This window comes from Pelodiscus sinensis, chromosome 26, assembly GCF_049634645.1.
Source record: "Pelodiscus sinensis isolate JC-2024 chromosome 26, ASM4963464v1, whole genome shotgun sequence".
Lineage (NCBI taxonomy): Eukaryota > Metazoa > Chordata > Testudines > Trionychidae > Pelodiscus > Pelodiscus sinensis.
The window spans coordinates 1,522,796-1,550,242 of NC_134736.1; the positions used below are offsets into that span (position 1 = coordinate 1,522,796).

At 60.0% G+C, this 27,447-nt stretch overlaps 1 protein-coding gene across 4 annotated transcripts in view; it reads left to right on the forward strand.

The window, feature by feature from the left end:
- DSCAML1 (DS cell adhesion molecule like 1) overlaps positions 1-27,447 on the forward strand; it is a 261,125-nt gene that overhangs the window by 145,158 nt on the left and 88,520 nt on the right. For 2 of the 4 annotated variants that reach the window (XM_075909312.1, XM_075909311.1), the window contains exons 5-11: positions 2,680-2,958; positions 5,215-5,490; positions 6,208-6,504; positions 10,762-11,034; positions 21,046-21,324; positions 21,510-21,629; positions 24,870-25,046. In XM_075909312.1, the coding sequence (XP_075765427.1) occupies positions 2,680-2,958; positions 5,215-5,490; positions 6,208-6,504; positions 10,762-11,034; positions 21,046-21,324; positions 21,510-21,629; positions 24,870-25,046 (1,701 nt within the window). Of the gene's footprint in view, positions 1-2,679; positions 2,959-5,214; positions 5,491-6,207; positions 6,505-10,761; positions 11,035-21,045; positions 21,325-21,509; positions 21,630-24,869; positions 25,047-27,447 lie in introns of those variants that run through there. The other 2 variants (XM_075909313.1, XM_075909314.1) reach the window with 2 other exon arrangements.

Consider the following 27,447-nt stretch of genomic DNA (forward strand, 5'->3'; position numbering starts at 1 on the left):
GCTGCCCAGCAGAGCTCTGGCATGGCACGCCCAGCGCCCAGGAAGGGGCGGGGAGGTCGGCTTGCCTCCCCTGTGACCCTGCAGACAGGAGCCTGGAGTGGGGACCTGGGAGCCCTATGGGGCAGCGCTAAGAGCCAGGCACCGTGCGCAGGCTGCTGGCTGGAAGAAGCTCTTGTTTCTGCAGTAATCTATGGCTCTTGCCCGGCGACTTCCCTTTCTGGAGTCCTCCGCACGGGCGGGCTGTCGGGCTCCTGGAGGGGCTCTGGCTGCTGCAGCAAGTCGGGTCTCGACTCTTCTCCTCCACGGTCGCCAGCCCGCGCGGGACTCCAGCCCGCGCCTCCCACGGCAATTCCCCCCGGCAGCAGGGGCCAGGGCAGCTTCTTCCCAGGAGACACCCCGGCGGGAATTGCAGGGGTGCGAGCATGTGGGTGGGAAGGGCAGCAGCCAGGCTGAGTGCGGGAGCCCGAGATGTGGATGTGGACTGAGCTGTGCAGGTGGGGGGCAGGGTCGGACCAGGTGGGGTGCAGAGCCGTGGGGGGGACAGGGCCGGACCAAGTGGGGTACAGAGCCGGAGGGTGGTGGCAGGGCCGGACCAAGTGGGGTGCAGAGCCAGAGGGGACAGGGCCGGACCAGGTGGGGTGCAGAGCCAGAGGGGACAGGGCCAGACCAGTTGGGGTGCAGAACCGTGGGGGGCAGGATCGGACCAAGTGGGGTGCAGAGCCAGAGGGGACAGGGCCGGACCAAGTGGGGTGCAGAGCCAGAGGGGACAGGGCCGGACCAGGTGGGGTGCAGAACCGTGGGGGGCAGGATTGGACCAAGTGGGGTGCAGAGCCAGAGGGGACAGGGCCGGACCAGGTGGGGTGCAGAACCGTGGGGGGCAGGATCGGCCCAAGTGGGGTGCAGGGAGGGCAAAACAGGAGACACTTGAGGGTCAGGGCTAAGGTGCATGGGCAGAGCTGCAGGTGAGGACCCCAGGTCTCCCTCAGGTGTTTTTACCGGGTGACAGCTGAGCCTGGCCCAGGACAAGGGGGTGCAGAAGGGACTTGGTGAGGTTGGAACTCAGCTCCTTGGGCAAGCCGCACCCGCCCCTGCCTTCCCGGTGCATCCCGCAGGCCCGTGGGAGAGGGGCCGGGGCTTTGGCCCGCGTCTGGCGGCCAATGGCAGCTCTGTGCAGAAGCACGTGTCACCGCGAGCCGCCTTTCCGCCGAGGGAGCTCGTCTGCCGATCAACTCGCCCACCTGGAACTGACGTGCAGCTGCCAGGCGGGGAGCCGCGGCGCAGCGCGATGTGATGGGATGTGACAGGCCGGGATGCGAGCGGCCCGATGCGATGTGACGAAGATGCAAGTGATACTGCAGCAGACAGCGCGGTGGGTGTCGCCGGGAGCGCCCGGCCGCACTGCCTGCCCAAGTTACTCTGATCGGCAGGGACTTCGCTCGCTCGCTCGCTCGAACTCAAAGCCCCGTGACCGAGCAGTGCGGCGCCTGCGTCTCCACCGCGTGTCCGGGGTCCTGCTCCGTGGGCTCCGACGTTCGACGGCTGCGGGCCGGGGGATGGAGGAAAGAAGCAGGCCCTCACTTCTCTCTCCACGCCCCGGCCGCAAGGGGGTGACGCGGATCTGGCTCACGGCAGGGCCACCAGGCCATCCTGTGCTTCCCCAGCGCACCTCTCCACCGAGGGCCTGCCCCTCGGGGTCAGCAGCCGAGCGCCGCCCTCCCGTCACAGCGCAAAGCAGCCGAGGGAGGGGAACGGCTGCGGCGCAGCTGGCAGCGCGTGCCCATGAGGAGGCGGCCTGGGGACAGGGGCGGAGCTAGCTTCCTCGCAGGGAGCGGCATGTTGCACCAGGCAGACCCCTCGCTAGCGTGTGTCCCCACCTGACGGGCGGGGACAGGACCGGCCCCTTCCCTGCCTTTGCTCTGTCTTCTCCCGGTGCCTTTGGCATGCTTGGCGCTCTCCTCTCCCAGGCCGTGGAGGGCACAGGGGTGGGGCTCCGTCTGGCTGGGCCCTGGCCCTGCCACTGCTGGTATTTCCACGGCGTGACGCCTGCTGCAATGGGCGTAACCAACGCGGCGTCTTTCCCCGGGACTGATTCCATTCCTGAGGCCCAGCCTTCCATTTGCTCCTCTCCTGGCCGCCCGCCGGGCCCCGTGCTTGTACATTTCGTTGGCTGCCACGGAGCCTGTGCATTTCCCACCAGCCGGCTCACCTGCTGTGTTTACCCCGCCCTGCTGCAGGCGTAGGTCTCCCTGCCTTCCGGGGAAGAGCTGAGAGGCGGCCAGCCCTGGCATTGCCCCACCATAGGCCAGTCACTCACCACAGGCTAGCCCCAGCCCCCACCTTGCTGGCCCTACCCCACGTGTGCATACAGGGCCCCAAGCCCCAACCCTAACACGCGGCAGCATGGGTTCTGCATACGTGCAGCTGTCCGGCCATGTGCTGCCCTGCCCTCGAGAACACCCCTGGGTCTTCAGCACCCAAGCCACCTGCGTCTGGACCGTCTGTAGCTGAGTTCTGTGCTGCCCAGGCCTTCCCTGGTGTCCCTGTCCTGGATGCCTGGGTCCCCAGTGTTTCCCACCACTCACGCTGGTCTGCCCCCCCCTCCCCCCACGTGTGCAGGGGGCTGCCTCGGCCCTTGCTCCATAGCTGCTTCAGGGCCGTTTGCTTCCTCCCTGCTCCTAGACCCGGCCGAGTCCATCCCCAGCATCCTAGACGGCTTTCAGTCCCGGGAGGTGACGGCTGGCCAGCTGGTGGAACTGCCCTGCATCGCCTCCGGGTACCCCAACCCAGCCATCCGGTGGATCAAGGACGGGCGCCCGCTCCCTGCCGACAGCAGGTGGACCAAGCGCATCACAGGGCTGACCATCAGCGACCTGCGCGTGGAGGACAGCGGGATGTACATCTGTGAGGTCACCAACACCTTCGGCTCGGCAGAGGTCACCGGGACCCTCACAGTCATAGGTGAGCGCCCAGCATGCCCAGTTACGGGTCACTCCACTGGACATCTGGGGAACTGGGGGGAGGGGGCAGGAGGAGAGGGGATACTTCTGAGGGACCGGGGGGCAGGGGGAGGCAGGAGGGGCGTGGGTACACCAGGGGGGAGTGGGTACACCGGAGGAACCGGGGGGGCAGGAGGGGAGTGGGTACTTCTGGGGAATCGGGGGGGCAGGAGGGGAGTGGGTACTTCTGGGGAACTGGGGGTGGGGGTGCAGGAGGGGAGTGGGTACATCTGGGGAATGGGGGGGCAGGAGGAGAGTGGGTACACTGGAGGAGCCGGGGGGGGGGGGAGTGGGTACACCGGGGGAACCAGGGGGGCAGGAGGGGAGTGGGTACACCGGGGGGGAGTGGGTACACCGGGGGAACCAGGGGGGGCAGGAGGGGAGTGGGTACACCGGGGGGGGAGTGGGTACACCGGGCGAACCAGGGGGGCAGGAGGGGAGTGGGTACACCGGGGGAACCAGGGGGGCAGGAGGGGAGTGGGTACACCGGGGGGGAGTGGGTACACCGGGGGAACCAGGGGAGCAGGAGGGGAGTGGGTACACCACGGGAACCAGGGGGGCAGGAGGGGAGTGGGTACACCGGGAGAACCAGGGGGGCAGGAGGGGAGTGGGTACACCGGGGGGGGGGGAGTGGGTACACCGGGGGAACCAGGGGGGCAGGAGGGGAGTGGGTACACCGGGGGGGGGAGTGGGTACACCGGGGGAACCAGGGGGGCAGGAGGGGAGTGGGTACACCGGGGTAGCCGGGGGGGAGGGCAGAAGGCGGCAGCGAGTACATCTCTAGAAAGGATCCATCCTCCCCTTCAAAGACACGCCTCCTGCTCTGTTCGTCTGACTCCATTAATATTGGAACTGGGCCAGGACTAAGGCCGCTGATCCACCCCCCTCCCCTCCCACGAACGCTGGCTCAGGTGGGATTCCAGTTGGGATCGGAGCCCCCCGGTTCAAGCCCCTCCTTGCTCAGATCAGAAGCGGGCCCTGGGGCTCCCCCGAGCCTGGACGAGCAGCCCGAGTGGGGTTCCAGGGGCGTGACTGCGCCTGGTTTGATTCCCCTCTCCCGGGTGTGGCGGGTTTGCCCAGCTGCATTGGCCCGGGGGGATTTCATACGCCTTGGCTTATGCCTTAGCCAGGGGTTCCCAGCCGGGGCACGCATACCCGCAGGGGGAGGAGACGCTCGTCAAGGGGGCACGGGGAATACTTGGTCAATAGCTAGACGATCCCAATTGAACTATTCCAAGGGCAGTGGTGTGAGTGAAGAGCGGTGGGTTCTAGAGTCCGAACTGATTCCCTTTCCTATTGAAGGGGGGCCGGGAAGGGTTCCTAAAGCCGAGGGGCACGGGGACCGAGAAGGCAGGGGTGCGCTAGACGTTAGCCTGATGGCCCGTTTTCCTGGCTTCTCCTGGGCCATCCTCCAGAGTGAAGCGCGTAGCTGGGTTCCCTTGGCCGTGCCCGGGCAGGCGGGCGTGGGTCTGGCTGAGAACAGGTCAGGGAGCCGCTCCAGGGAAGTCTCGGCTCAGGGCCGGCCCCGGGCTGCTTCCCCTGCCTGCCTGGGGAGCTCCCGGCGCAGAGGAGCGGGCGGGGGGGGCCTTAGGGTGGGGGGCCCCGCTGGAGACTGGGAGGAAGGCCAGGGCACACCTGGCATACTGGGCAGTGACACTGCATGCGGGGCCAGGCTAGCGCGTGGAGGGAGAGCATGTGACCCAGGGACTGGCGCCGAGCACTGTGTGTGGGGCACTGCCCCCCCAGCCCGGCTGGAGCCAGCCACCCCGCAGCCTCGGCCTGCCCTGGGTGGGGATGGCTCCCGGCGGCGCCAGCTGCCTTTGCACTGCCCCCGTCCCAGGCTTTGCCCACCCCCAGCAGGCCCCTTCCCTTGTGACTCGGGGGCTGATGGAAAGGCTGGGGGCAGGGGCAGGGGCCCGGGCTTGCAGCTTCCCCGCCCTTCTCCGGAGCGGGCCGGCGGAGGCCGAGCCCCTGCTACCAGCACGTGAGAACGCCGACGGCCCGGCGTGCGCTAGGCCAGAGTGGGTGCGCACGGGGGCATGTTCCCAGCAACACGGCCTGGCGGCTCGCCCTGCAGCCTTCCTGCAGACGTGCCTAGTGCCGCTCGGCTGGCCCCACTCCAGTGCCCCCGTGGCCTATGCCGGGGGGCTCGCTAGATGGTTCCCCAGGCCCTGAGCCCTGAGCGTGTCCCTCTCGCCTCCCACCCGGCCCTGCACAGACCCACTGCACGTGAGCCTCACGCCAAAGAAGCTGAAGACGGGCATCGGCAGCACGGTCATCCTCTCCTGCGCCCTCAGCGGCTCGCCGGAGTACGCCATCCGCTGGTACCGCAACACGGACCTGGTGGTGCTGGACGACTACATCTCCCTGCGGGGGCTGAGCAACGAGACCCTCCTCATCGCGGCCGCGCAGAAGAGCCACTCGGGGGCCTACCAGTGCTTCGCCACCCGCAAAGCACAGACGGCGCAGGACTTCTCCATCATTGCGCTGGAGGGTGAGTCGGCCGCTCGGCCTGGTGGCGAGGGGGCAAGGGGAGGGTCTCCCCGTCCTGTGCCCCCCACACTCCCCCGGGTGCACCAGCGCTAAGAGGAGAGTGCAGCCCCCTCTTTAGACCCGACTGCCCCTCTCCAGGGCCCTGTGTGCTGGCTCGTGATCCCCAGGACTGGGTCCCCCCGTCTGCATCCTGTCTGGCAAGGTCTGCCCGCGTGCAACCCCAGCACGCCCAGTGCTCTGCCCAAGTGCCTGCTGCGTCCGCGGTGCTTCCCGTCCAGTGCCCGTGCGATGCGGCCGAGTTCCGCCCAGCACCGACATGCAGCCAGCTCTGGGGGCCGTTATTTCACAGCACCCACTGACGCGGGCCAGCATTTCAGGAGAGGGGGAAGAATTCCCGCCTGCAGGAGGAGCGGGGTGAGATGGAAGGGAGGAGCCAGGAGGGGCCGTCCCTTAGCGAGGCCCAAGGGCGCTTCCAGTAACCAGGACTTCGGGGTGTAGGCTGCTGTGGTAACTGCAGGGAGCGGCCTGCAGCAGGGCCTGTCCCACGCAGGCAAAATGCCCTGCGGAGATGGAGATGGGGAGCGAGGCCCTGTCTAGATGGGGCAGCCCCCTTTCTCCAAGGCAGCCTCCTTCCTCTGCCTTGGAGGGTCTGCCCCCCTCAGTCACGCTTGGGCCCGCCCTGAAGCCCTGACCTGCCCTCCCCGGTGTGTCTCCCTAGACGGGACCCCCCGGATCGTCTCCTCCTTCAGCGAGAAGGTGGTGAACCCGGGCGAGCAGTTCTCCCTGATGTGTGCCGCCAAAGGCGCTCCTCCCCCCACCATCACCTGGGCCTTGGACGACGAGCCCGTCGCCAGGGACACCGGGCACCGCACCAACCAGTACACCATGTCGGACGGCACCACCGTGAGCCACATGAACGTGACCGGCCCGCAGATCAAGGACGGAGGGGTGTACCGGTGCGCCGCGCGGAACTCGGTGGGCAGCGCCGAATACCAAGCGCGAATAAACGTAAGAGGTGCCTGTCTACTTTTCAATATCAGCATAGGGCTCGTACCGGGCTTTGTTGTGTTCTGCTTCGGTTCCCTGGTAGACTCTCTTCTTTTGGGGCGTCCCACCCCCTCCCCCACGGCCCCGCTGCACTGCCAATCGTCAGCACACACGTGGCGGAGCGAACCCTCCCTGCGGCTCGTCTGGTGAGACAGGAGCCTCCGGAACTCATTGCCACAAGCTAACCGTGAGGCCAAAGGCTGAGCCGGAGTCCCAGATGGGGTGTTTGTGGCTGTGGTGGGCATCTGCAGCTGTGTCCTAGGGTTACAATCCACAGGGAGGCGGGTGAACCCCCGTGCTGCTCTGCCCAAGCCAGTGAGAAATGGGCAGTCCTGTAATTGTCTGTGGCATCTCTTGCACCCTCCCAAGGCCTCTGGTGCCAGCCACTGTCAGGGAGCCCAGCCCGCCATCCTAAGATGGCCACCCTGCCCCTGCAACATGGTTCCTTGGGAGCTGTCTGGGTCACGGTGCTGACGGAGGACGCCTGGGGCCTGTAGTTCCCTGCTCCACAGGCCCCATTCCAGGGCTCCGTGGCAGAGGCCATAGTCCATCCCCCCGTGTGGGCGCTGTGCCCTGCCACAGCTGTTCATTGCAATTTCCACGTGACAGCTGCACGTCCCGCAGACTGGGGGAGAAGCAAACGCTCAGCGTGCCAGCGTCACGCGCCTGCCCTGCCCTCGGCCGCCCGCTCCAGTGCAGCTCAGTCCGACTCTGCCCCAGCCCTGCTACTGCAGTCTGGGCAGCAGAGAAACCTCTTCCCTCCTGCCCCATCCTAATGCAGTGGGGTTCTGCCTTGCTGCGTGGGCCGCAGCACCCCTGGCTCCGGAGCAGCTCTCGCCAACGGCCCCAACCGCTGCATTTGGGCGGGTGCAGCAGGAGCCAGCTGAATTCTCATTGCAGCCCAGGGGAGATGGGAGCCCAGCTCCCTGGAGGCGAGAGTGAGTGCGCACTCCCCCTCTTTGCTCTGGCCCCGGGGGCCAAAGTGCAGCTGGTGCATGTCTGCCCACTTGGAGAGCACCGCTCCAGCCAGTCCCCGGCCCAGCTGTGAGCTTAGCTTTCCCTGCTTCTGTCACCTGCTCTGTGTCACCTCTGCCCTGCCCTCCTGGTCGCTCTGCCTCTGGCCTCCTTTCCCAGCTCTAAGCGCGCCCGCGGGCCTTGTGTTTCCACCCATCGGTGAGCCGGCTGGGTAGGCGATGGGCCTCGGCTTTATTTTCTTTGTCTGCTGAAACCCAGCGTGGTGTTCATCACTCCCCTTGTCCCGGCTGCGCCCGCTGCTGTTTGCATTCCAGGGACTTGTGGGGGGCAAAATTCCAAGCCCCAAGGTCCAGCATTAGCCCCCGCCCAGTACCAGTGAGCGCTTCCCACTGCATCGGTGTGACTAGACAAAGCCACGAGTCATGGGTCCTGCCATGGGGGCAGGGGACTGGACTCGATGACTCTCGAGATCCCTGCCAGTCCTCGTATTCTAGGATTGTGGGATCTCCCAGGAGCACGTTTGAACGGGCGTGTTCATCCGGGTCTCAGGCCTGCGCTGGGCCTTGTGGCGTTTGCCTGGGGACCGCTGAAGCTGCACGTTGAGCGATCGCGCATGTGCATTCCCGTGTGTGCGCATGGGCCGCGCGCAGGCTTCCTTGGCCTGGGGGTGTCACATCTCTCCGACAGGGCTGCTCATCAGGAGCAAGCTTTTAAAACTGTTCCAAGTTCTCTGTCACATTGAGACACGTTGGACTGACCCTTGTCAGGGATGATCCAGGCCAGGCGTGGTCCTGCCGTGGGGGCAGGGGACTGGACTCGACCTCGCGAGGTCCCTCCCAGCGCTAGTGTTCCACGAGTCTATGATTTACTCGCACGTCTGTGTTCTGTGGTGGGTGTGAGTGTGCTCCCTCTGTCTCCCCCTCTCTGCTGGTCCAGAAGCCAGCGCTGCATGGTCAGTGTAATGCACGGTGCGTGTTCCTGTGTGAATCACCTGGAGCTGATGCTGTCTGTGCTGAATTTGACTCCAGATCTAGGCAGGCGGGGTTGGTTGCCCTCGGTTTGCCAGGGTTTGTTTCCCCTCCACTCCCAGAGCCCTTTGGGGCCCTTCTCTTTTTCAGTGATCAGGGAGGAAATTGTGGCTCGTTCCTCTGAAGAGACGCTCTTTTCTGTGCGGGTGTTTTCCCTTTGATGGATGCTCCGGTGTTGAAGTCGTGTCCCATCCATGCCCCGGAGCGAAGGCTGGCATTTTAAATCCATTTTTTATTTGATTTCCCAATGGCTTTGGAGCGGTGGAAGCGGTGGCTTTACCGGAGCAAGAGGCAGCTGCAAGTTTCACCAAAACACTTTTCCTCTCTCCTGTCTCCCTCCCCCACAAACGTGACATGCATTCGACGCAGTGGGTCTTTGCCCACGAAAGCTTATGCTCCAATAAATCTGTTAGGGTACGTCTACACTAGCCCCCTAGTTCAATCTAGGGAGGCTAATGAGGGCGACCGAAATTGCAAATGAAGCCCGGGATTTAAATATCCCGCGCTTCATTAGCATGTTCCCGGCCGGTAGCCATTTTAGAAATTGTCTAGCCCGAAGTACCTGCCTGCTGTGATGTAGTGGGGGTACCTTGCTGGTTGCTATGCTGGGGCTGTGGGTGACCCCCACTGGCTGCTGTCTGTAGCACGGCCCAGCAGGACAGGGGATGAGTCACTAGGCAAGGGTCTCTCAACCTGTCCCACCAGCTACCCCCCAGGGAGAGAAACAAAGGAAGGTGGAAAGCCGCCCCTGGCTGGGGGGCAGGGCTGGAAGTGAGTTGGTTAGTTTCTGTCTGGGATCAGGAAAGAGACAGTCTAGGGAAAGTGGCTGGAATTTAGGGGCCCAGTCTCCCCCATCTCAAGGGGGGGGCACTGAGGCATCCTAGCCCCTGTTCCTGTAACCAGATTACATCTGTGCTGTGCTGTATCCTGGAGGAGCAATAAACTCCCTCTGTTCTACTGGCTGGTGGAGTCTGTCCGTGCCACTACAGGGGTGCAGGAGACGGGAAAACCCCGGCGGGGGACCCCAACGCATTGTCACACCCGCGTCTACACGCGGCAGTGAAACGGGATTCCGATGTAAAGGCCCTAACTCGAATTAGCTGGTAAACCTCATTGCAGGAGGAATAACAGCTAATTCGAGTTAGGGCTTTAATTCGGAATCCTGTTTCACTGCCGGGTGTAGACGCGGGCAGTTACTTCGGGCTAGTCAATCTCTAAAATGGCTACCGGCCGGGAACATGCTAATGAAGCGTGGGATATTTAAATCCTGGGCTCCATTTGCAATTTTGGTCGCCCTCATTAACCTCCCTAGATCGAACTTATGGAGCATGTGGGTGGAGGGTCTAAAAATGCCGCAAAGGGCTTCTGAGCGCGTTAGTTTTCATGCCCCTCAGGGAGCTGAGGAAATGCGTCTTCCGTAAGAGCGTCCCGCGCTCCCGCCGAAGGAGGCACGCCGCAGTTGTGCTGAGGCAGGGTGGCGTATTGCCTGGCTGTTCTGTGCAGGCAACAGCTGATAAACAGGAGGATTGTGGCACACGGTGTTGAAATACTCCAGGGCAGCGTCCTGAAAGCCAGATGGGAACTGCTTGCTGGGTGGTGGCTTTTCACGGGATGCTCAGGCAGGCGGTGCTGTAACACTGAGGTGAAACAGTCTCTGTTGCGTTCAGGTTGGTGGTGGGGAGGTCCTGCTCCTGGCGTGTTCCTGCGGCAGCAGAGGGCAGCGTCCTGTCCAGAGAGACGTGCAGGGCAGCTGTGCGGGGTCGGGCGCTGATGGGAGCGGAGGGAAGCAGCCGAGAAGCACCCGGCCTGCCCAGCAAAGCCGCGCTGCCCCTGGCGTCAGGACGTGGGCGCAGAGGTGTGCTTGGAGCGCCCTGTGGACAGGAGCGAGTGGCCCCCAGGGGGTTAGGTTGTGATTTCGGAGCACACGTCCCGGGGACTTTCCGTGGGGCGCGGGCGTCCCTGTTGTAGGCTGCTTTGGAACGACCCCCCCTCGGTGCACAAGGAACTCGGGGCCCAGACGTGGTCAGAAGCCGGCCCCGCAATTGGCTGGCTGCCCCATACTTGAGCTGTTGCTTCCTCTTCAAAACAGGAGTGAGTCCTAAGTGTTTATCTGGCCTCCTTGGCCTGTGGAGTGTGCTCGGAAATAGCAACAGATCTGAGTGCAAACAACTTGCTCTTGGGAATTAACCTAGCCTGCCTCTTTCCTCCTCCCCACGCCGCAGGCCCCCCCAGCATCCGAGCCATGAAGAACATAACGGCCGTGGCGGGAAGGGACACCTTTATCAACTGCAGGGTGATCGGGTATCCCTACTACTCCATCAAGTGGTACAAGGACGCCCTGCTGCTGCCGGACAACCACCGCCAGGTGGTCTTTGAGAACGGCACCCTGAAGCTGATGGACGTGCAGAAGGGCATGGACGAAGGGGAGTATCTCTGCAGCGTCCTCATCCAGCCGCAGCTCTCCATCAGCCAGAGCGTGCATGTGACTGTGAAAGGTAGGAGGGACCTCTGCCACTGTGCGGGCTAGTCCCGGGGTCCTGCCCGGGGGTCCTGCCACCTCTTTGAGTCTCTCGTGCGCTTGTTGCAGGGGAGCTTTCAGGCCGGGGTCTGGCGGAGCCAGCTGGCTAATCTCAGCACTGTCCTTTTGGCGCTCCTGCTCCCACACGCCCACGTGGGGTCAGAGCTGTCCCGCGTCCCTGGAGGCCCAAAGGGATGTAGAGAGTGAGAAGGGCACAGTCCTTCGGCCTCATTCGCTCGGGGGGAGAAAGGGTGACAGTCAGGAAATCCCCAGGCCACGGCCGCCTTTCCTGGCTGGGAGATGTCTGGCCAGACGCCCTTGCCAGCTGCCAGGCCAGGCCCATCCTTGCCAGATGCACAATGCGCAGCTGCTTGGAACGAGTGAACATCCGGGGCACCGCTGGGTCTTACTGCCCGGCCACCCGCCCACTCTCCCTCTCCCTGGCCTGGGCCCGCTGCGGCCTGGTGACCAGCATGTGGAGAGGAGCTAGTCACGGTGCCAGGGAAAGAGCCTCCTAGCCGGCCTCCGAGCGCCCGCTGACCCTGCTGCGCCCGAGCGTTTCGCGGGCATTTGCCAACCCCAGCGCCATTCGCCAGCTTCTGAACTCGCCGGGGGGCGACAGGACCTGCATGGAAAACGTCTCATCTCTGCAGAACTGTCATTGCCCCCCAGCCCGGGCTGCCGGGGCACCGGTTTAACTGCGCTGCAGCGGGCCCCACGCGTCCTGAGGCCGGCCCGCCATCCCTCCCGGCCCCGCACTGTCTAGTCGGCTTCCTACCCAGGCCCAGGGCACAGCGTCTCCCCCAGAGGTTGCATCTAGCTGCTGGGGGATGAGGGTGGGTGAGCCACGCAGGGCAGCCCCTGGCGTGGCTTTGGACATGTTCCGTGGGTCCACGGTCGGTTCCCCGGGGGAGCTGCCGCAGCTCCCGGGAGTGAGTTGTGTTACTGCTGCGTAACAGCCGCTGCCCTCTGCGCCCTGGATCCATTTCCCATTACAAGCAGGGGAGCAGGAATTGACAGTGTAAACACCAAGTATTAAAACATCTAACCTCTGCTCGGCTCACCTTCGCCGGGGCTCACAGAACAATGCGCTCCGCCTGCCGCGCGCACAACATCTTGAAAGCTCCTCCAGCCCATCAATTATTCAGCCCCATTCAGGGAGCTATCAGTCCTAATGAATTGAATCTGATGCATTCCATTCCAGCGGCGTGCCGAGATTGTGTTACGAGCGGGCGCTGCTCCGGGGTGCTCCCGCCGCAGCATCGCTGGGGCTGCCGTCAGCTCGGTGGGCGCAGCCACCCCCGGGGAGAAAGCAGGGCCGGTCTCCTTCTCCCCGTCTGGCGGAGCCGAGTATTTCGGGAATGCCCTTGGGTTCTGTGCTGATGCCCCATCCTTCATGTCCTCGTTAGGCACTGGGTTAGCAGGAGAGTGCATCCATGCTGATTATGGCTTCTGCCACTTGATTAGCCCGGACGCTCCTCTGAGGCGTAGCAAAGAGAGCGTGGGGAGCTGCCTGCTGTGGATGGCATGGGTCAGATCTGCAGACAGGGTTCTTGGGAGCCCTGCAGGCTAGTATTAGTGCTTGGGTGTCTTGGCTGGCAGGAGCTCTCTTTGTTTTGGAACCCCCCCCCCCCCCCCCGGAATGGATGAACACGAGCTCTCGAGAGGACAGGTTGCAGGACAGCAGTGCTTGCTGGTGCGCCCAAGTTAACGCTGCCAGGCACCTCGGCAGCTGGTCACCCGGGCTCGGGGCGTCCAGGAGAGGTGCCGCCATGCACTGGGCTCTGAGGGACAGTTTGGGAGTGGGGCGGTACAACACCTGGGGCTCTGTCTGGGAGACACTGGCCTTGCTGCCTGCGTGGAATGAACCCTTAGGAGGATGGGGGACATTTGCATTTCTTCTTGTCACCAATAGACAAGAAGTCAGGGAGTCGTCGACGATCCAATAAGCCTGGACTTCTCAGGTAGCCGAGTCGACTACTCACGTTCTCCCCCCCCCCCCCCGCCTTGCTGCCTCTGTATCAGAGGCAGTGGGGGGATAGGGAGGAGCAGGAGCCAGTGCTGGGGGGAGCCAGCTTAAAAGCCAGTTCCCCTCCGGCACCGTCTCCGCCATGCTGCCTGCTGCACCCTCACTGCTGCCTCCCTAGCAGTATTTTAATGAAGCCTGATTAAAGGCACAGGAAGAAACCATCCTGACACACAGCAAGAAAAGCAAATATGGTCGGCAACCAGACTGGCCTACCGGGGACATCCTTGGTGAGCTTAAACACAAAAAGGAAGCTTACAAGAAGTGGAGACTTTGCCAGATGACTAGGGAGGAGTATAAATATATTGCTCGAGAATGCAGGGGAGTTATCGGGAAGGCGAAAGTGCAATTGGAATTGCAGCTAGCAAGGGATGTGAAGGGGAACAAGAAAGGTTTCTACAGGCATGTTAGCAATAAGAGGGTGATCAGAGAGGGTGTGCAGCCCTTACTGGATGAGGGAGGTAACCTAGTGACAGATGATGTGGGAAAAGCTGAAGTACTCAATGCTTTCTTTGCCTGTCTTTGCGGACAAGGTTGGCTCCCAGACAAATGCACTAGGCAATGCAGTATGAGATGGAGATAGACAGCCCTTGGTGGGGAAAGACCAGGTTAGGAACTATTAGAAAAGCTAAACACACACAAAACCATGGGCCCAGATTTAATGCATCTGAGGGTGCTGAGGAAGTTGGCAAATGTCATTGAGGAGCCTTTGGCCATTATCTTTGAAAACTCGTGGAGATCGGGAGAGATCCTGGATGATTGGGAAAAGGCAAATGTAGTGCCCATCTTCAAAAATGGAAGAAGGACAATCCAGGGAACTACAGACCAGTCAGCCTCACATCAGTCCCCAGAAAAATCATGGAAGGGATCCTAAAGGAATCCATTGTGAAGCACTTGGAAGAGGGGAAAGTGATCAGGAATAGCCAACATGGATTCACAAAGGGCAAGTCATGCCTGACCAATCTGATTAGCTTCTATGATGAGGTAACTGGCTCTGTGGACATGGGGAAGTCAGTGGATGTGATAGACCTTGACTTTAGCAAGGCTTTTGATACGGTCTCCTACAACATTCTTGCCAGCAAGTTAAGGGAATGTGGATTGGATAAATGGACTGTAAGATGGATAGAAAGCTGGCTGGAAGGTCGGGCCCAGCGGGTAGTGATCAACGGCTCGATGTCAGGATGGCGGTTGGTTTCTAGCGGAGTGCCCCAAGGATCTGTTCTAGGACCAGTTTTGTTCAACATCTTTATTAATGACCTGGATGAGGGGATGGATTGCGCCCTCAGCAAGTTTGCGGATGACACTAAGCTGGGGGGAGAGGGAGATACACTGGAGGGCAGGGATAGGGTCCAGAGTGACCTAGACAGATTGGAGGATTGGGCCACAAGAAATCTGATGAGGTTCAACAAGGACAAGTGCAGAGTCCTGCCCTTGGGACGGAAGAATCCCAAGCATTGGTACAGGCTGGGGACCGACCAGTTAAGTAGCAGTTCTGCAGAAAAGGACCTGGGGGTTACAGTGGATGAGGAGCTGGATATGAGTCAACAGGGCGCCCTTGTAGCCAAGAGGGCTAATGGCATATTAGGTGCATTAGGAGGAGCATTGCCAGCAGATCCAGAGATGTCATTATTCCCCTTTATTCGGCTCTTTTGAGGCCACATCTGGAGTATTGTGTCCAGTTCTGGGCCCCCCACTACAGAAAGGATGTGGATACATTGGAGAGGGTCCAGCGGAGGCAACCAAAATGATTAGGGGACTGGAGCACATGACCTACGAGGGGAGAGTGAGGGATTTGGGTTTGTTTAATCTGCAAAGAGAAGAGTGAGGGGGGATTTGAGAGCAGCCTTCAACTTCCTGAAGGGAGGTTCCAGAGAGGTTGGAGAGAGGCTGTTCTCAGTGGTGGCAGAACAAGGAGCAATGGTCTCAAGTTACAGTGGGTAGGTCTAGGTTGGATATTTGGAAAAACTCTTTCCCTAGGAGAGCGGTGAAGCACTGGGCTGGGTTCCCTAGGGAGGGGCTGGAATCTCCATCCCTAGAGGTGTTTAAGTCCCGGCTTGACAAAGCCCTGGCTGGGATGATGGAGTTGGGGTTGGTCCTGCCTTGGGCAGGGGGCTGGACTTGATGACTCCCGAGGTCTCTTCCAGTCCTGGGATTCTATGATTCTATGCTGCAACCCAGCCCTTGTTTACAGGGGGTCCCAACTCCCTGCTGGGGCCCCCGTGAATAGGGGCTGCTTCCGGCTGGGCTGGCTCGCAGGGGGTCTGGGACCAAACCCCACTGTGGCTCTGCAGTTTCAAAGGCAGTAGGAGCTGGGCAGCCTTCCCCCTGGCTCCTGTTGCGTTTTACATTGCAGAGTGGCAGCAGGGTTTGGTCCTGGACCTGGCACAAGCTGGGACTGAGCCGGCTGCCTATCGACCAATTGGATAAAATTCTGTCGACTACTCGATTAGCTAAATACCTGCTTCTTGACATCCCTCGTCCCTCCCACCCCTTCCGCTTCCGACTACAGTCTCTTGGATTGTGCTGTTGGTTTGAGCTTTGCACAACTCCTGGGCTCCGGCGGGGAGAGCTGGCCCTTGTTCCCAGGTGTAGCGCGAACAAAGCCAAGCCGGCACGCTGTCGGGATTCACACGGTCCTCTCAGAGCGTCGCCCCCACCCCTAAATCTCTCCTGCTCCCTGTGAGCTGACCCTCTTTCCACTGCCCAGACACGGGGGATCTCGGTGCGGTTCCATCGCCGGGGCCGAGGCTGGCCTGGTGTCAGTGTGAGGGGGTGGGGCCGGCGCACTGCGGTGGAGGGGTGTCTGGGACGAGTGGCTGCGTTGGGAAGGGAGCGTCCCAGCAACAGAGCTCAGGGTATGAAGGCAGGTGGCAGAATCTCCTAACTTGAGACGTGCGGAGAAGGAGGCTGCCCAAAGCCCTCGGAGGACACTTCCGCAGGGGGCAGGCTGTGTGTTAGGGCCCACGGCCGGCTGCAGGAGGAGCGCTGTGTTTCGGCTAGCCCCGTTTCCGTGGGCGCGGGTGCGAGAGAGGGCCCATGCCGGTGTGGGCGCATATAGCCAGCTGCCCCCATCTCCAGAGGGAGCCATTAAAGGAGGCAAGGGCGCTGATGTGGTCCGTGGATCCGTATATTCTGGGTGCCCTTGGCAGGCAGACGCGTCGCAGCCTGGACTTACTGTCCTGGCGGGAGTCAGGGACCGGTGCAGAAGGTGGAGCTCCTGGAAACGTCCTCCAGCCTGGCTGACAGGGCCTGTCTGATGGGAAGGGAGGCGCGTTTATTTCCTCGGCACCATGGCTGCCGAGCCTTGTCCAGGACCGTAGGTGTGTGTCTGTTTTACATATTCACTGGCCGCCGCGTAACAGGGAGGCGCCTGCGATACAAACCGAGCTGCCCGAGTATATAAACGGAGACTCTGCGATCTCAGAGAGCAGCTTTTATTGCCGCAAGGGGCGGCGGCCACGTGAAGAGCCACGCGTGAGTTATGAAGGTCTTCCCAGGGAAGAGATGATCTCCGCTTTATAGCCCCCTTGGACCTGTGCCTGGTGTGTTCCTGCCACTTTCTTTATCTTCCTCCACTCCAGCAGCTTTTCCCTCTGGGCGCTCGTTCCGCGGGAGTTGATCCCGGGGTGCTCAAGCTAAGGGGCTCCGTCGGAGTCGTGTGACACCGTCTCGGGGAACGGCTTGGGACAGGACGGGCTCGGAGCTGTGCGTGGTGGGGTTGCTGAGAACCATTGGACCAAACTGTGCGCCCGGGATAGAATGGGACCAGCTTCAAGCCAGGGGCTGCCCCTCCCCCCCATTGCAGCCCTGTGCGGTAGTGCCGTGACGGGGGGGGGCATGCAGTGGTGAGGGGAGCAGGAATGGTGCGGGGACCGCTGCCCTACCGCAGGCCAAGCTGAGCCTGCTCTGCCCGTCTGTGGCTCCCCCAGCCTGGGCTGCACACCCCACCCCGGTCATTGCGATCCCGGGGGCCGCTGGGTTACTGGGAGCGAGCATCTGGGATGCGACCCCCACAGGCACTCGCTCCACTTGTGAATTACCAGGCTGGGAGCCACCTTTGCTGCCTCCGCGCGGGCGCCCCACGGGGAGCCGGTGAATGTAAAGCCTGACCCTGCGCTAGGCCAGTTAGAACACGGCCGGCACGCCTGCGGGGCTCCTGCTGGGCCTGCGTGGGTGGCGTGGCGTTCCCAGCGGCTTGGGAGAGACGACCAGCCCTCCTCCCCGTCGCAATAGACTGCAGAGCACACGCAATTAATTATTCATTAATTATGGAAAGCAGGCGCCACTGGCTCCGAGACTCCAGCCGCTCCTCCGCAGCTGAGCTGATGGAGCAGCCGGGTGGCATCGGGCGGAGGGTCTCCTGCCCTCGGCCGCTTCGGGCTGCCAGAGAGGGCGTCCCCAGGCTGGGCCGAGCCCAGCGCACTGCACGGCCGCCTCCTTGGCTGCAGGTGTCTCAGGGAGGCCGTGAGCAGAAGCCGTTCTCCAGGGACCTCCTGGCCTCGGCCCTGACCTAGTGGAGAGGGGCGGGCAGGAGAGGAGCTGCCCCATGGGGGCACTGTGGGAGCCGGCTTGCGGTGGTGCTAGACTGCGGAGCAAGGCTACGCCGCGGTGCTGGGCGTCAGCCCCAGAGGGAGATGAGCGGCTCGCCCAGAGCCTCTTTGCATTTCATTTAGCTGCCAGCCTGGGGAATGATGCTGGCTTGGGCTTCCTTTCCGCCTCCCCCAAGAGGGGGCTGAGGCTACGGGAGGGAGTGGGAGCCAAGATTGCTTGGCTGGGTTTCCAGGTCCGGCATATGGCCTTAGACAGGTCACCTGCCGACCCCTCAGTCTTCCTGGTCTGTACAATAGGGGCAGCAATAGACTCACATTACTGGGGGTTGGGAGCCCTCATGGATCCTCCCACGCAAGATGCCAGCAAAAGGCTCTTAGTGTTGATGGGGCTCCACTGGGAAAGATTGTGACTACAGTTTAGCTCGAAGCGGGGAGGGGGTAGCTAAGAGTGTAAGGGTTGCAATGCCAGCTCAGCACAACTGAGCAGGGGCCTGCTGGGTGAGGGATGCTCTTCGGCTTGCAGAGGGTGTGCTAGAATCCCTTCGGACATCAGTGCTTTCAGCCCACTCATAAGAACATTAGAACGGCCAGACGGGGTCAGACCAAGGGCCCATCCAGCCCAGCGTCCTGTCGCTGACAGTGGCCAATGCCAAGTGCCCCAGAGGGAGGGAACAGAACAGGGAACCCTCACATGATTCCTCCCCTGTCACCCATTCCTAGCAAACAGAGGCTAGGGACACCATTCCTACCCATCCTGGCTAACAGCCATTGGTGGACCTAACCTCCATTTTATCTAGTTCTTTTTTGAACACTGTCAAATCCTGATCTTCACAACATCCTCTGGCGAGGAGTTCCACAGTTTGACAGCGCGCTGCATGAAGAAAAGCTTCCTTTTGTTTGTTTTAAACCTGCTGCCTATTCACTTCATTTGGCAACCCCTAGTTCTTATGTTGTGGGAATAAAGTAAATAACTTTTCCTTATTTACCTTTTCCATACCTGTCATGTTTTTATAGACGCCTATCATATCCCCTCTTACGGTACATCTAGACTGCACTGTAAAATCAAAATAAGATATGCAATTAGCTCGACCCCCCTCCAAGAACTCTAGCAGATTAGTAAGTATGATTTCCCTTTACAGAAACCATGTTGACTTTCTCCCAACAAATTCTGTTCATCCATGTGTCTGACAATTTTTTATGTTTTACTGTCATTTCAACTAATTTCCGCAGTACTGACATTAGACTTACTGGTCTGTAATTGCCAGGATCTCCCCTTGAGCCCTTTTTAAATATTGGCATCATGTTAGGTATCTTCCAGTCATTAGGTACGGAAACTGATTTAAAGGGTAGGTTACAAACCACAGTTAATAGTTTTGCAATTTCCCTTTTGAGTTCTTTCTGAACTCTTGAGTGATGCCATCTGGTCCTGGTGACTTGTTCCTGTTACGTTCATCAGTTTGTTCCAAAACCTCCTCTAATGACACCTCAGTGTGGGACAATTCCTCAGATATGTCACCTAAAAAGAATGGCTCAGGTTTGGGAATCTCCCTAACATCTTAGCCACGAAGACCAAAGCAAAGAATTCATTTAGTTTCTCCACAATGACTTTATCGTCTTTGAGTGCTCCTTTAGCATCTCGATTATCCAGGGCCCCATTGGTTGTTTAGCCGGCTTCCTGCTTCCGATGTACTTAAAAACATTGCTATTACTTTTTGGCTAGCGGCTCTTCAAACTCCTTTTAGGCTTTTCTTATTAGAGTTTTACACGTAATTTGACAGAGTTTATGCTCCTTTCTATGTTCCTCACTAGAATTCAACTTCCACTTTTTAAACAATGCTTTTTTATCTCTCAGTGCTTCTTGTACATGGTTGTGAAGCCCCAGGGCACTTTTTTGGGTTCTCTTACTGTGTTTTTTAATTTGGGACATACATTTAAGTAGGGCCTCTATTATGGTGTCTTTGAAAAGTGTCCATGCAGTTTGCAGGGATTTTACTTTTGTCACTGTGCCTTTCAATTTCTGGTTAATTAACCTCCTCGTTTTTGTGCAGTTCCCCTTTCTGAAATTAAATGCCGTAGTGTTGGGCTGCTGAGGTGTTATTTCCACCACAGGGATGTTACATTTTACTACATTATGGTCACTATTTCCAAGCGGTCCAGTTATATTTACCTCTTGGACCAGATCCTGCGCGCCACTCAGGACTAAATCAAGACTAGACTCTCCCCTTGTGGGTTCTGGAACCTGCTGCTCCAGGAAGCAGCCATTCAAGGTATCAAATGGCGCACTCACCTCTCCCTGTTTTCCCCTCCTCTGTCCCTGCGTCCCTCCCCGAGCTGTCCTTGCTAGGGCTCAGGCGCGGAAGAAAGGAGCCGAAAGCACCGTTGTCATGTGGATCCGCTCCCTGATAGGGCTCCAGCTCTCACGGGGAGAGGTTCCGCCAAGGAGACAGTTGGCAGTCAGCCATTTTAGTCATGGTGCCTGCTGTGAGGAGATCGCATCTGACAGGTGCTGGGCCGTGTTAGGCTAACGAGCTACCGCTTGCTCTTGCCTTCCCGGCCCCCCATTGGCTGGAGGGACAGCACGCGGCTAAGGCCTGGCTTACACCAGGAAATGACGTTGGTATAACTGCATCATCGCGCCTGGCAACACACTTCAACCGAGCTCGCTCCCAGGATAGATGGCATTAGGTCAATGGAGGAGACTCGCTCTAGCCCCTGGGGGAGATGGATTACCCACGCTTCTGGGCGGATCCCTCCCTTGGCAGTAGGCAGCGTCTTCTCGGAGGCGCTAGGCTGTGCCGCGTTCCAAGTGTAGACAAGGCCAGTCTGTAGCCAGAGCCTTCAAGAAAGGCATCAAAGGGCCTTGCTAGTGGCAAACTTTGCAGTGAAACTTCACAAGGGGGTGCCCGTCCGACCCAGGCAGAGGTGTTTAGGCTGGGTCTGATGCCTCGGGGTGTCCGTCTCCAATGCAGGCTGTGGTTCTTTGAGATGGACCAAGTGTCCGGTAGGTCCCTCTTCACTCTTTGCCAAGCGCGTTCGCAGCCTCCACGCTTCCAGCCGGGAGGGTCATCTTGGCCAAAGTGACAACGGATTTGTGCCTCGGTTGTTGCAGGAGACTCGGCATCGCTCAGTGCACAGACCCCCTCAGCCTGGGGCTATTGGGCCCCTTACAGGCATGCTCAATTGGTCTGGCATGACTCAGAGTGGAACCGATACGTCCCCTGCTAGTGGGGCCCACGGGGACCCTGTGTGGCCACAAAGAGCCCTGGGCTCAGTTCCCTGCAGCATGAGTGGGCGCAGCAGCTCCCCGGAAGCCGTGGGGGTTGGGCCCATTCCCCCAGGGCTGAACTTGCCCCAGTGACTTTCAGGCTTCTGGGTCCTTCTTCCAAACCAAGCTCTTGACTTGCCTTGCCAGTGCCTCCCCTGATCCAGCCCTTCGAGTTCCCGCCAGCCTCCATCGGGCAGCTCCTGTACATCCCCTGCGTGGTCTCCTCGGGGGACATGCCCATCCGCATCACCTGGCGGAAGGACGGGCAGGTGATCATCTCTGGCCCGGGCGTCACAATCGAGAGCAAGGAGTTCATGAGCTCCCTGCAGATCTCCAGCGTCTCCCTCAAGCACAACGGCAACTACACCTGCATCGCCAGCAACGACGCCGCCACCGTCAGCCGGGAGCGGCAGCTGATCGTGCGAGGTGAGAGCCGGGGGGTGGGGCCAGGCTGCGGGGCCGAGGGGAGGGGTGCCGCCGAGGTTCCCAGGAAGGGAGGGGGGGAGCTGTGGGATGGGTGGGAGGCCGGTGCTGCCGAATCGGCTGGAGGGGTCCGTGGAGAGGCATGGCGGGTTGAGCCGAGGTGATCTCTGCTCTTTACTTTACCCCAGTGCCGCCTCGCTTTGTGGTCCAGCCCAACAACCAGGATGGCATCTATGGCAAAGCCGGGGTGCTGAACTGCTCGGTGGACGGGTACCCCCCGCCGAAGGTCATGTGGAAGCACGCCAAAGGTAGGGGAGAGCCATGGGCTGGCACGTCAGGGAGGCCTCGCTGGCTGAGTGGCCCGATGGCAGCTGCTTTGCCTGGGCCAAGGGCGTACCCGGGGGCGAAAAGGCACCGTGACCACCCCTCTCTGCGGGTTCCCTGTCCCGTGACAGGCCTTACAGGGGCTCTCCCCAGTGCGAGCCACCCTCTGGCAGTGGCCATAGCAAGGGGGTGCCAATCCGTGTCACTATTGCTCAGCTGGGATCCCACCACACCTCTTGTGCGACAGCCCATTGCACGAGGGGCCAGCCTCTGTCCTGGAGCTTTCCGGCCCTGAGGTCTCTTCCGCCCCAGCTGCTCCTGACCACGGAGGCTGCTGGCGCTTTGATGCCATTGTGACTCTGGGCATGTTTAGATCCCTCCCTCTCCTTGGCTGGCGTGGCTGTTTTCCCTTCCTTGTGCCAGGAATGGGGCTCAAGCCAGTTTGGTGCCACTTTTGCTGGTGGCCTTCATCTTTCTTTGCTGACCATGGTGGACAGTGGGGCAAGCCGGGGTCTGAGAGAGTAAAAAGGCTTGGACTTTTCAGCTTAGAAAAGAGGAGCCTAAGGGGGGGTGGGATCGAGGTCTATAAAATCATGACAGGTCTGGAAAAAGTGAATAAGGAAAAGTTATTTACTTGTTCCCATAAGAACTAGGGGTCACCAAATGAAATGAACAGGCAGCAGGTTTAAAACAAACAAAAGGACGTTTTTCTTCACACAGCTCACAGTCAACCTGTGGAACTCCTCGCCAGAGGATGTGTGACCACCAGGAAATTAACAGGGTTCCAAAAGGAGCCAGATAGATCCATGGACGTTAGGTCCATCAAAGGCCATTAGCCAGGCTGGGTAGGAATGGTGTCCCTAGCCTCTGTTTGGGTCTGTCTACACTTCAGCACTACTTCAAACTAACTTAATTCAAATTAGTTAATTCGAACTAAGCTAATTTGAATTAGTGCATCTAGACCTAAAAACTAATTCAAATTAGCGTTTTGCTAATTCGAACTAGCATGTCCACATTGAGTGGACCCTGAACTGAAGTTACGGCTGGCTGGAAGCAGTGCCGGCAGGGCATCAGGTTAGGACTTAGAGTGTGGAGCTGCTGCCTCAGGCTAGCCGAGGGCTGTGCTTAAAGGGACCCAACCCCCACCCCGGACAGACAGTTCTCAGGGTTCCCCGCTTGCTTGTCTACCTCGATGAGGGACAGCAAAGCAGTCCTGTCTTGGAGTGCCCTGAGTGCCCACACTCGGCACATCACAGCACTCGGCCATCAGCCCGGCTGCACTTGCTGCAGGCTGCCATCCAGGGGGGTCAATCGGGGGGCTGTTAGGATCCAGGAGGCCCTGCAGGAGAGCTTCTGTCCCAAGGAGCCCGCAGAGCCACCCCAGTCCTCCCCACTGGGGGCTCATGCCCCATTCCTCCCTCACCTCCTTCCACTTACCCCTCCCTAGCCCCCCTTCCTGATGTAAAAAATAAAGGACACGTGTGTTCAAAAATAGAAACTCTCTTTATTTAACAAAACGGGGGGGGGGGGGGAGGATTAACCTCTGGGGAGACTGGGAAAAGCAGGTGGGAGAGGGGAAGAGAGAGGGTTGGAGAGGGGAGGGGGAAACCTGGGAAGAGGGAGCTAGAAGGAGGAAGCCAGGGGAAGAAGGAGGGGAACTATAAAACTATGGTACACCATATCTTCAGTGCTGTGTACAGATGTGGTCTCCTCACCTCAAAAAAGATATTTTGGCCTTGGAAAGGGTTCAGAAAAGGGCAACTACAATGATTAGGGGTTTGGAACACGTTCCATATGAAGTGAGGCTAAAGAGACTGGGACATTTCAGCTTAGAAAAGAGGAGACTGAGGGGGGATATGATAGAGGTCTATAAAATCATGAGTGGTGTGGAGAGGGTGAATAAAGAAAACTTCTTCTGTAGTTCCCATAATAGAAGGACTAGAGGACACCAAATGAAATGAATTGGCAGCAGGTTTAAAACTAATAAGCGAAAGTTCTTCTTCACACAGCACATAGTCAACCTGTGGAACTCCTTGCCACAGGAGGCTGTGAAGGCTAGAACTATAACAGAGTTTAAAGAGAAGTTAGATAAATTCATGGAGGTTGGGTCCATGGAGTGGTATTAGCCGGGGATAGAAATGGTGTCCCTGGCCTCTGTTTGTCAGAGGCTGGAGATGGATGGCAGGAGACAAATCGCTTGGTCATTGTCTTTGGTCCATCCCCTCTGGGGTACCTGGTGCTGGCTGCTGTCGGCAGACAGGATACTGGGCTAGATGGACCTTTGGTCTGACCCAGTACGGCCGTTCTTATGTTCTAAGCTCAGGGTCGGGGGGTCCCACTGAAACAACTTGATTTTCATGCAAACCTGCTCCTGGGTTCACATGTGGCCTTTGGTGGCCAGGCTGGCAGCTATCCTGCCCTAGATGGCCACATTCCTGTGCCTAGTGTGGAGATTGTGGACATTGGAGGCTTCCCCCCAAACCTCGATGAGGTCCACGATCTCCACACTAGACCAGGCGGGCGCCCATCTTTTACGGCCCCGGGCAGGCTCCTGGGAGCTGCCAGCCTGGTCCTGGGAAGAGGCGGAGGGCTGGGTGGCAGCGGGTGGCTGGCTCATGCCGTGCCAGGTGCAGGGTCTGCTGGCTGGGTGCTGGCAGGCGTGCAACTGGCACAAGCACCGTAGCCAGACCGTGCCCCTTTAAGGGCTCCGGGGCTGGGAGGGGGGCAGAAGAGTTTCCCTGGTGGTGCCCAGAGTGGCCACCAGGGCAAGCTGGGGAGGGCTAGCCTCCCACTAGTTCGAATGAAGTGGCTACACAGCCCTTAATTCGAACTAGGCTTAGTCCTCGTAGATTTTCCAAGTTCGAATTAAGCGCTCCGCTAGTTAGAGTTAAATTCGAACTAGCGATTTGTATGCTTAGCCCCTATGAAAGTTAATTCAAACGACGGCTGTTAGTTAATTTGAACTAACGGCTCTGTAGTGTAGACACACCCTTTGTCTGGAAATGGACGACAGGGAAGGGATCACGTGATGAGCCTGTGGCAGGCGGCAGGGGGTGCAGGCCAGCCAGGGGCTGACGCTCTCTGTGGGGCTCTCCCAGGGATGGCGGCGTCGGGGCAGGCCGGAAGAGAGGCGTGAGCAATCTCGGGGACATTTAAAAGCAACAGAGGTGCCCCTCAGCCTCCTCTGCATTCTCTTAGGGTTGTGTCTTCATGTCTCCTCCTAGGAAGCGGGAACCCCCAGCAGTACCATCCCGTGCCCCTCACGGGCCGCATTCAAATCCTTCCCAACAGCTCGCTGCTCATTCGCCACGTGCTGGAGGAGGACATTGGCTATTACCTGTGCCAGGCCAGCAACGGCGTCGGGACGGACATCAGCAAGTCCATGTTCCTCACCGTCAAGAGTAAGTAGCTCTGCCACTTGGCGCACAGAGCGGGGGCCGACCGGCTGGGGGCCAAGGGGAGGAGTCACCCAGCAGGGGGGCAGCAGGGAAGAGATGCAGCGTTTGACACGCCCCAGGAATCTGGGTGGCCTGCGGCGTTTGGGGGAGGGACAGCAGCATGGTGGGACGAGGGGGTCGGAGCCACGCACTGCAGGGTGGCTGGGGCGGCAGGGGCTGCCGAGCTCAGGTAATTGAAACACCAGGGAGAGAGCGGAGGCTGCAGGCGCCGGCGATATCTGTTAAAACCCAGTGCGCTGGGGAAGCTGGCTGCAGGGTCCCCGAGGAATGCTGGGGCTGAAGTCCCTCGGTCATTGCTCGCATGTTGGCCTTGGAGGCTGCCTGTTGGATCCTTGCGCGGTGTCGCGGGACGCCTCTGGCACGTGTTGCAAACCACGCTTCCGCGGTTGGCTGGGGCGTTCCCTGCCGCCGCAAACACAGTCGCACCTGGCGATCCCCCGGCAAGGCGCCGGCACAAAGGCTGTTGCTGGAGGACAGGGGCGTGACAGGGACTTTCACCCCCAGCTCGCTGGTTTGAATCCAGGACAGTGACTGAGAGCGGGCGGCCGTGTGCATCTCGGGTCCGTTCCCAGGTGTCCACACCTCGACTGATCCCCCGCTGGCCCCTACGGCCGCGGATGCAGGGATTGACGGGGCCCGGAAGAGGGACCTCATCTCGCCCCTAGAGGTGGGACCCACCAGCCCCGGACAGGCTGTGAGGCGCTGGCCGGGGAGCATGGGGCGCTGGGACTATGGCTGAGGGTGGAGCTGCCCGCCTGGCACCTTTCAGCAGGAGGCGTGATCTTTGGTAGCAGACGGGGGCCGTCTCCAGGAGCGGAGCCGTGCGCCAAACGGGAGCCCGTTTTTCACAGAAAACTCTTCCAGTTGTGGGAAACCGTGGCCCAGAATGTCCTCGAAATGTCAAATGTTTGCTCAGCCGTGCCCGCAGCAAGGGGCACCCGCGAGCCGAACGTCCGAGGAAAGGCATCGTGGCGCCATCCTGGCAGTGCCTATGATGCCGGGTGTAATTCGCTGGGGGTGACAGGGCCAGTGGTGTTAGTGGGGGAGAAAAGGGCCCCTACAGAGCGCCAGGACTGCATCTCCCCCTCTGGTTTGGGGTCCAGGTGGCTCAGATTCCAGAGAGCCTGCTGTGGTCCCTTTACTCGTGCGTGGCCCCTGGTGCCGGGAGCGGGGCGTCTCAGCCGGCTCAGGGCCGTGCCATCGGAGAGCTCCCTCCTTTCTATTCGGAAAGGCTTTATCGCATGCAAAGCCCTTCCCGCCTCGGCGGAGGCCTGGCAATCAATGCAGAGAGCTGAAAGAGGGATTGATTCCTACCCCCCAGGGAACTGCTTCCCTTACACTATCAAAAAACACTTTGTCTGTAATAAAACCGGGCAATCAATCTACATCATCCAGGGGACGGAGGAAGGGAAACAGCTTTGCTAACTCGCCGCAGCCGCGCATGGGCCTGGCCGTGTTGTCAGACACCTTGTTCGCGCTGCGCCGCGCTGGATGCCTCTCGCTGCTGTCGGCGCAGTAGATAACCTCCCGCTCCTTCTCATTCGTTCTTTGTGTTGCGAGCGCTTAAATCTGGAGGCAGACGAAGAAGATCCCAGCTGTGCTCATGACTCTGGAGGCTCGCTGCTGTCACGCGTTAAACTTGTGCCACGGCCCCGCTGCCGAGCAGCTGATGTTGGGGGCTTTATTGCCGCGCCGTGAAGCAGTGTCACGCGGGGCTGCAGCGGGTTCACCCAATTTCACGCCGAGGTGCTTCCGGCCTTTCAAGCTTGTAGCGTTGCTGTGCATGCGGGAGCAGCTGTGCAGGTCCGTTGCCGAGGGAGGACCCGTGCTGACCCCTTGCAGAATGACTTTAGCAAGCTCACGAATGCACGGACAGGCTGGACCGCGCTAGTCTGGCACCCTGGAGCCTGACCGGTGCCGAACCAGAGAATTTGCCAGACCACGGGAGGTCACTATTGTCCAGCATTGCCCACACTGCCGCTGCTCATTGGGCTCTCAAAGACAGTTAGGGACACGTTAGAGCCAAAGAGCAGCACAGAACCCGGAGAGCCAGGCCTGGTGGCTGTAAACAAACTGTAAGGGACCCCAGGACACTTGGCCACCCCATGAAAAGTGGGCGTGTGGCTGACTAAAATCATGCCAGACCACGGATGTTTCTGGACCAGCGTGTTCTGGACTAGGGAGGTTCAACCTGTAAAATGCTCTGAGAGCCACAGTGGGGGTACGTCTACACTACCACCTTAGTTCGAACTAGGGTGGCTAATGTAGTCATTCGAAGCCCGGGCTTCATTTGCATCTTGCCGGGCGCCACCATTTTTAAATCGCCAGTAGTGGAACGAGGTGT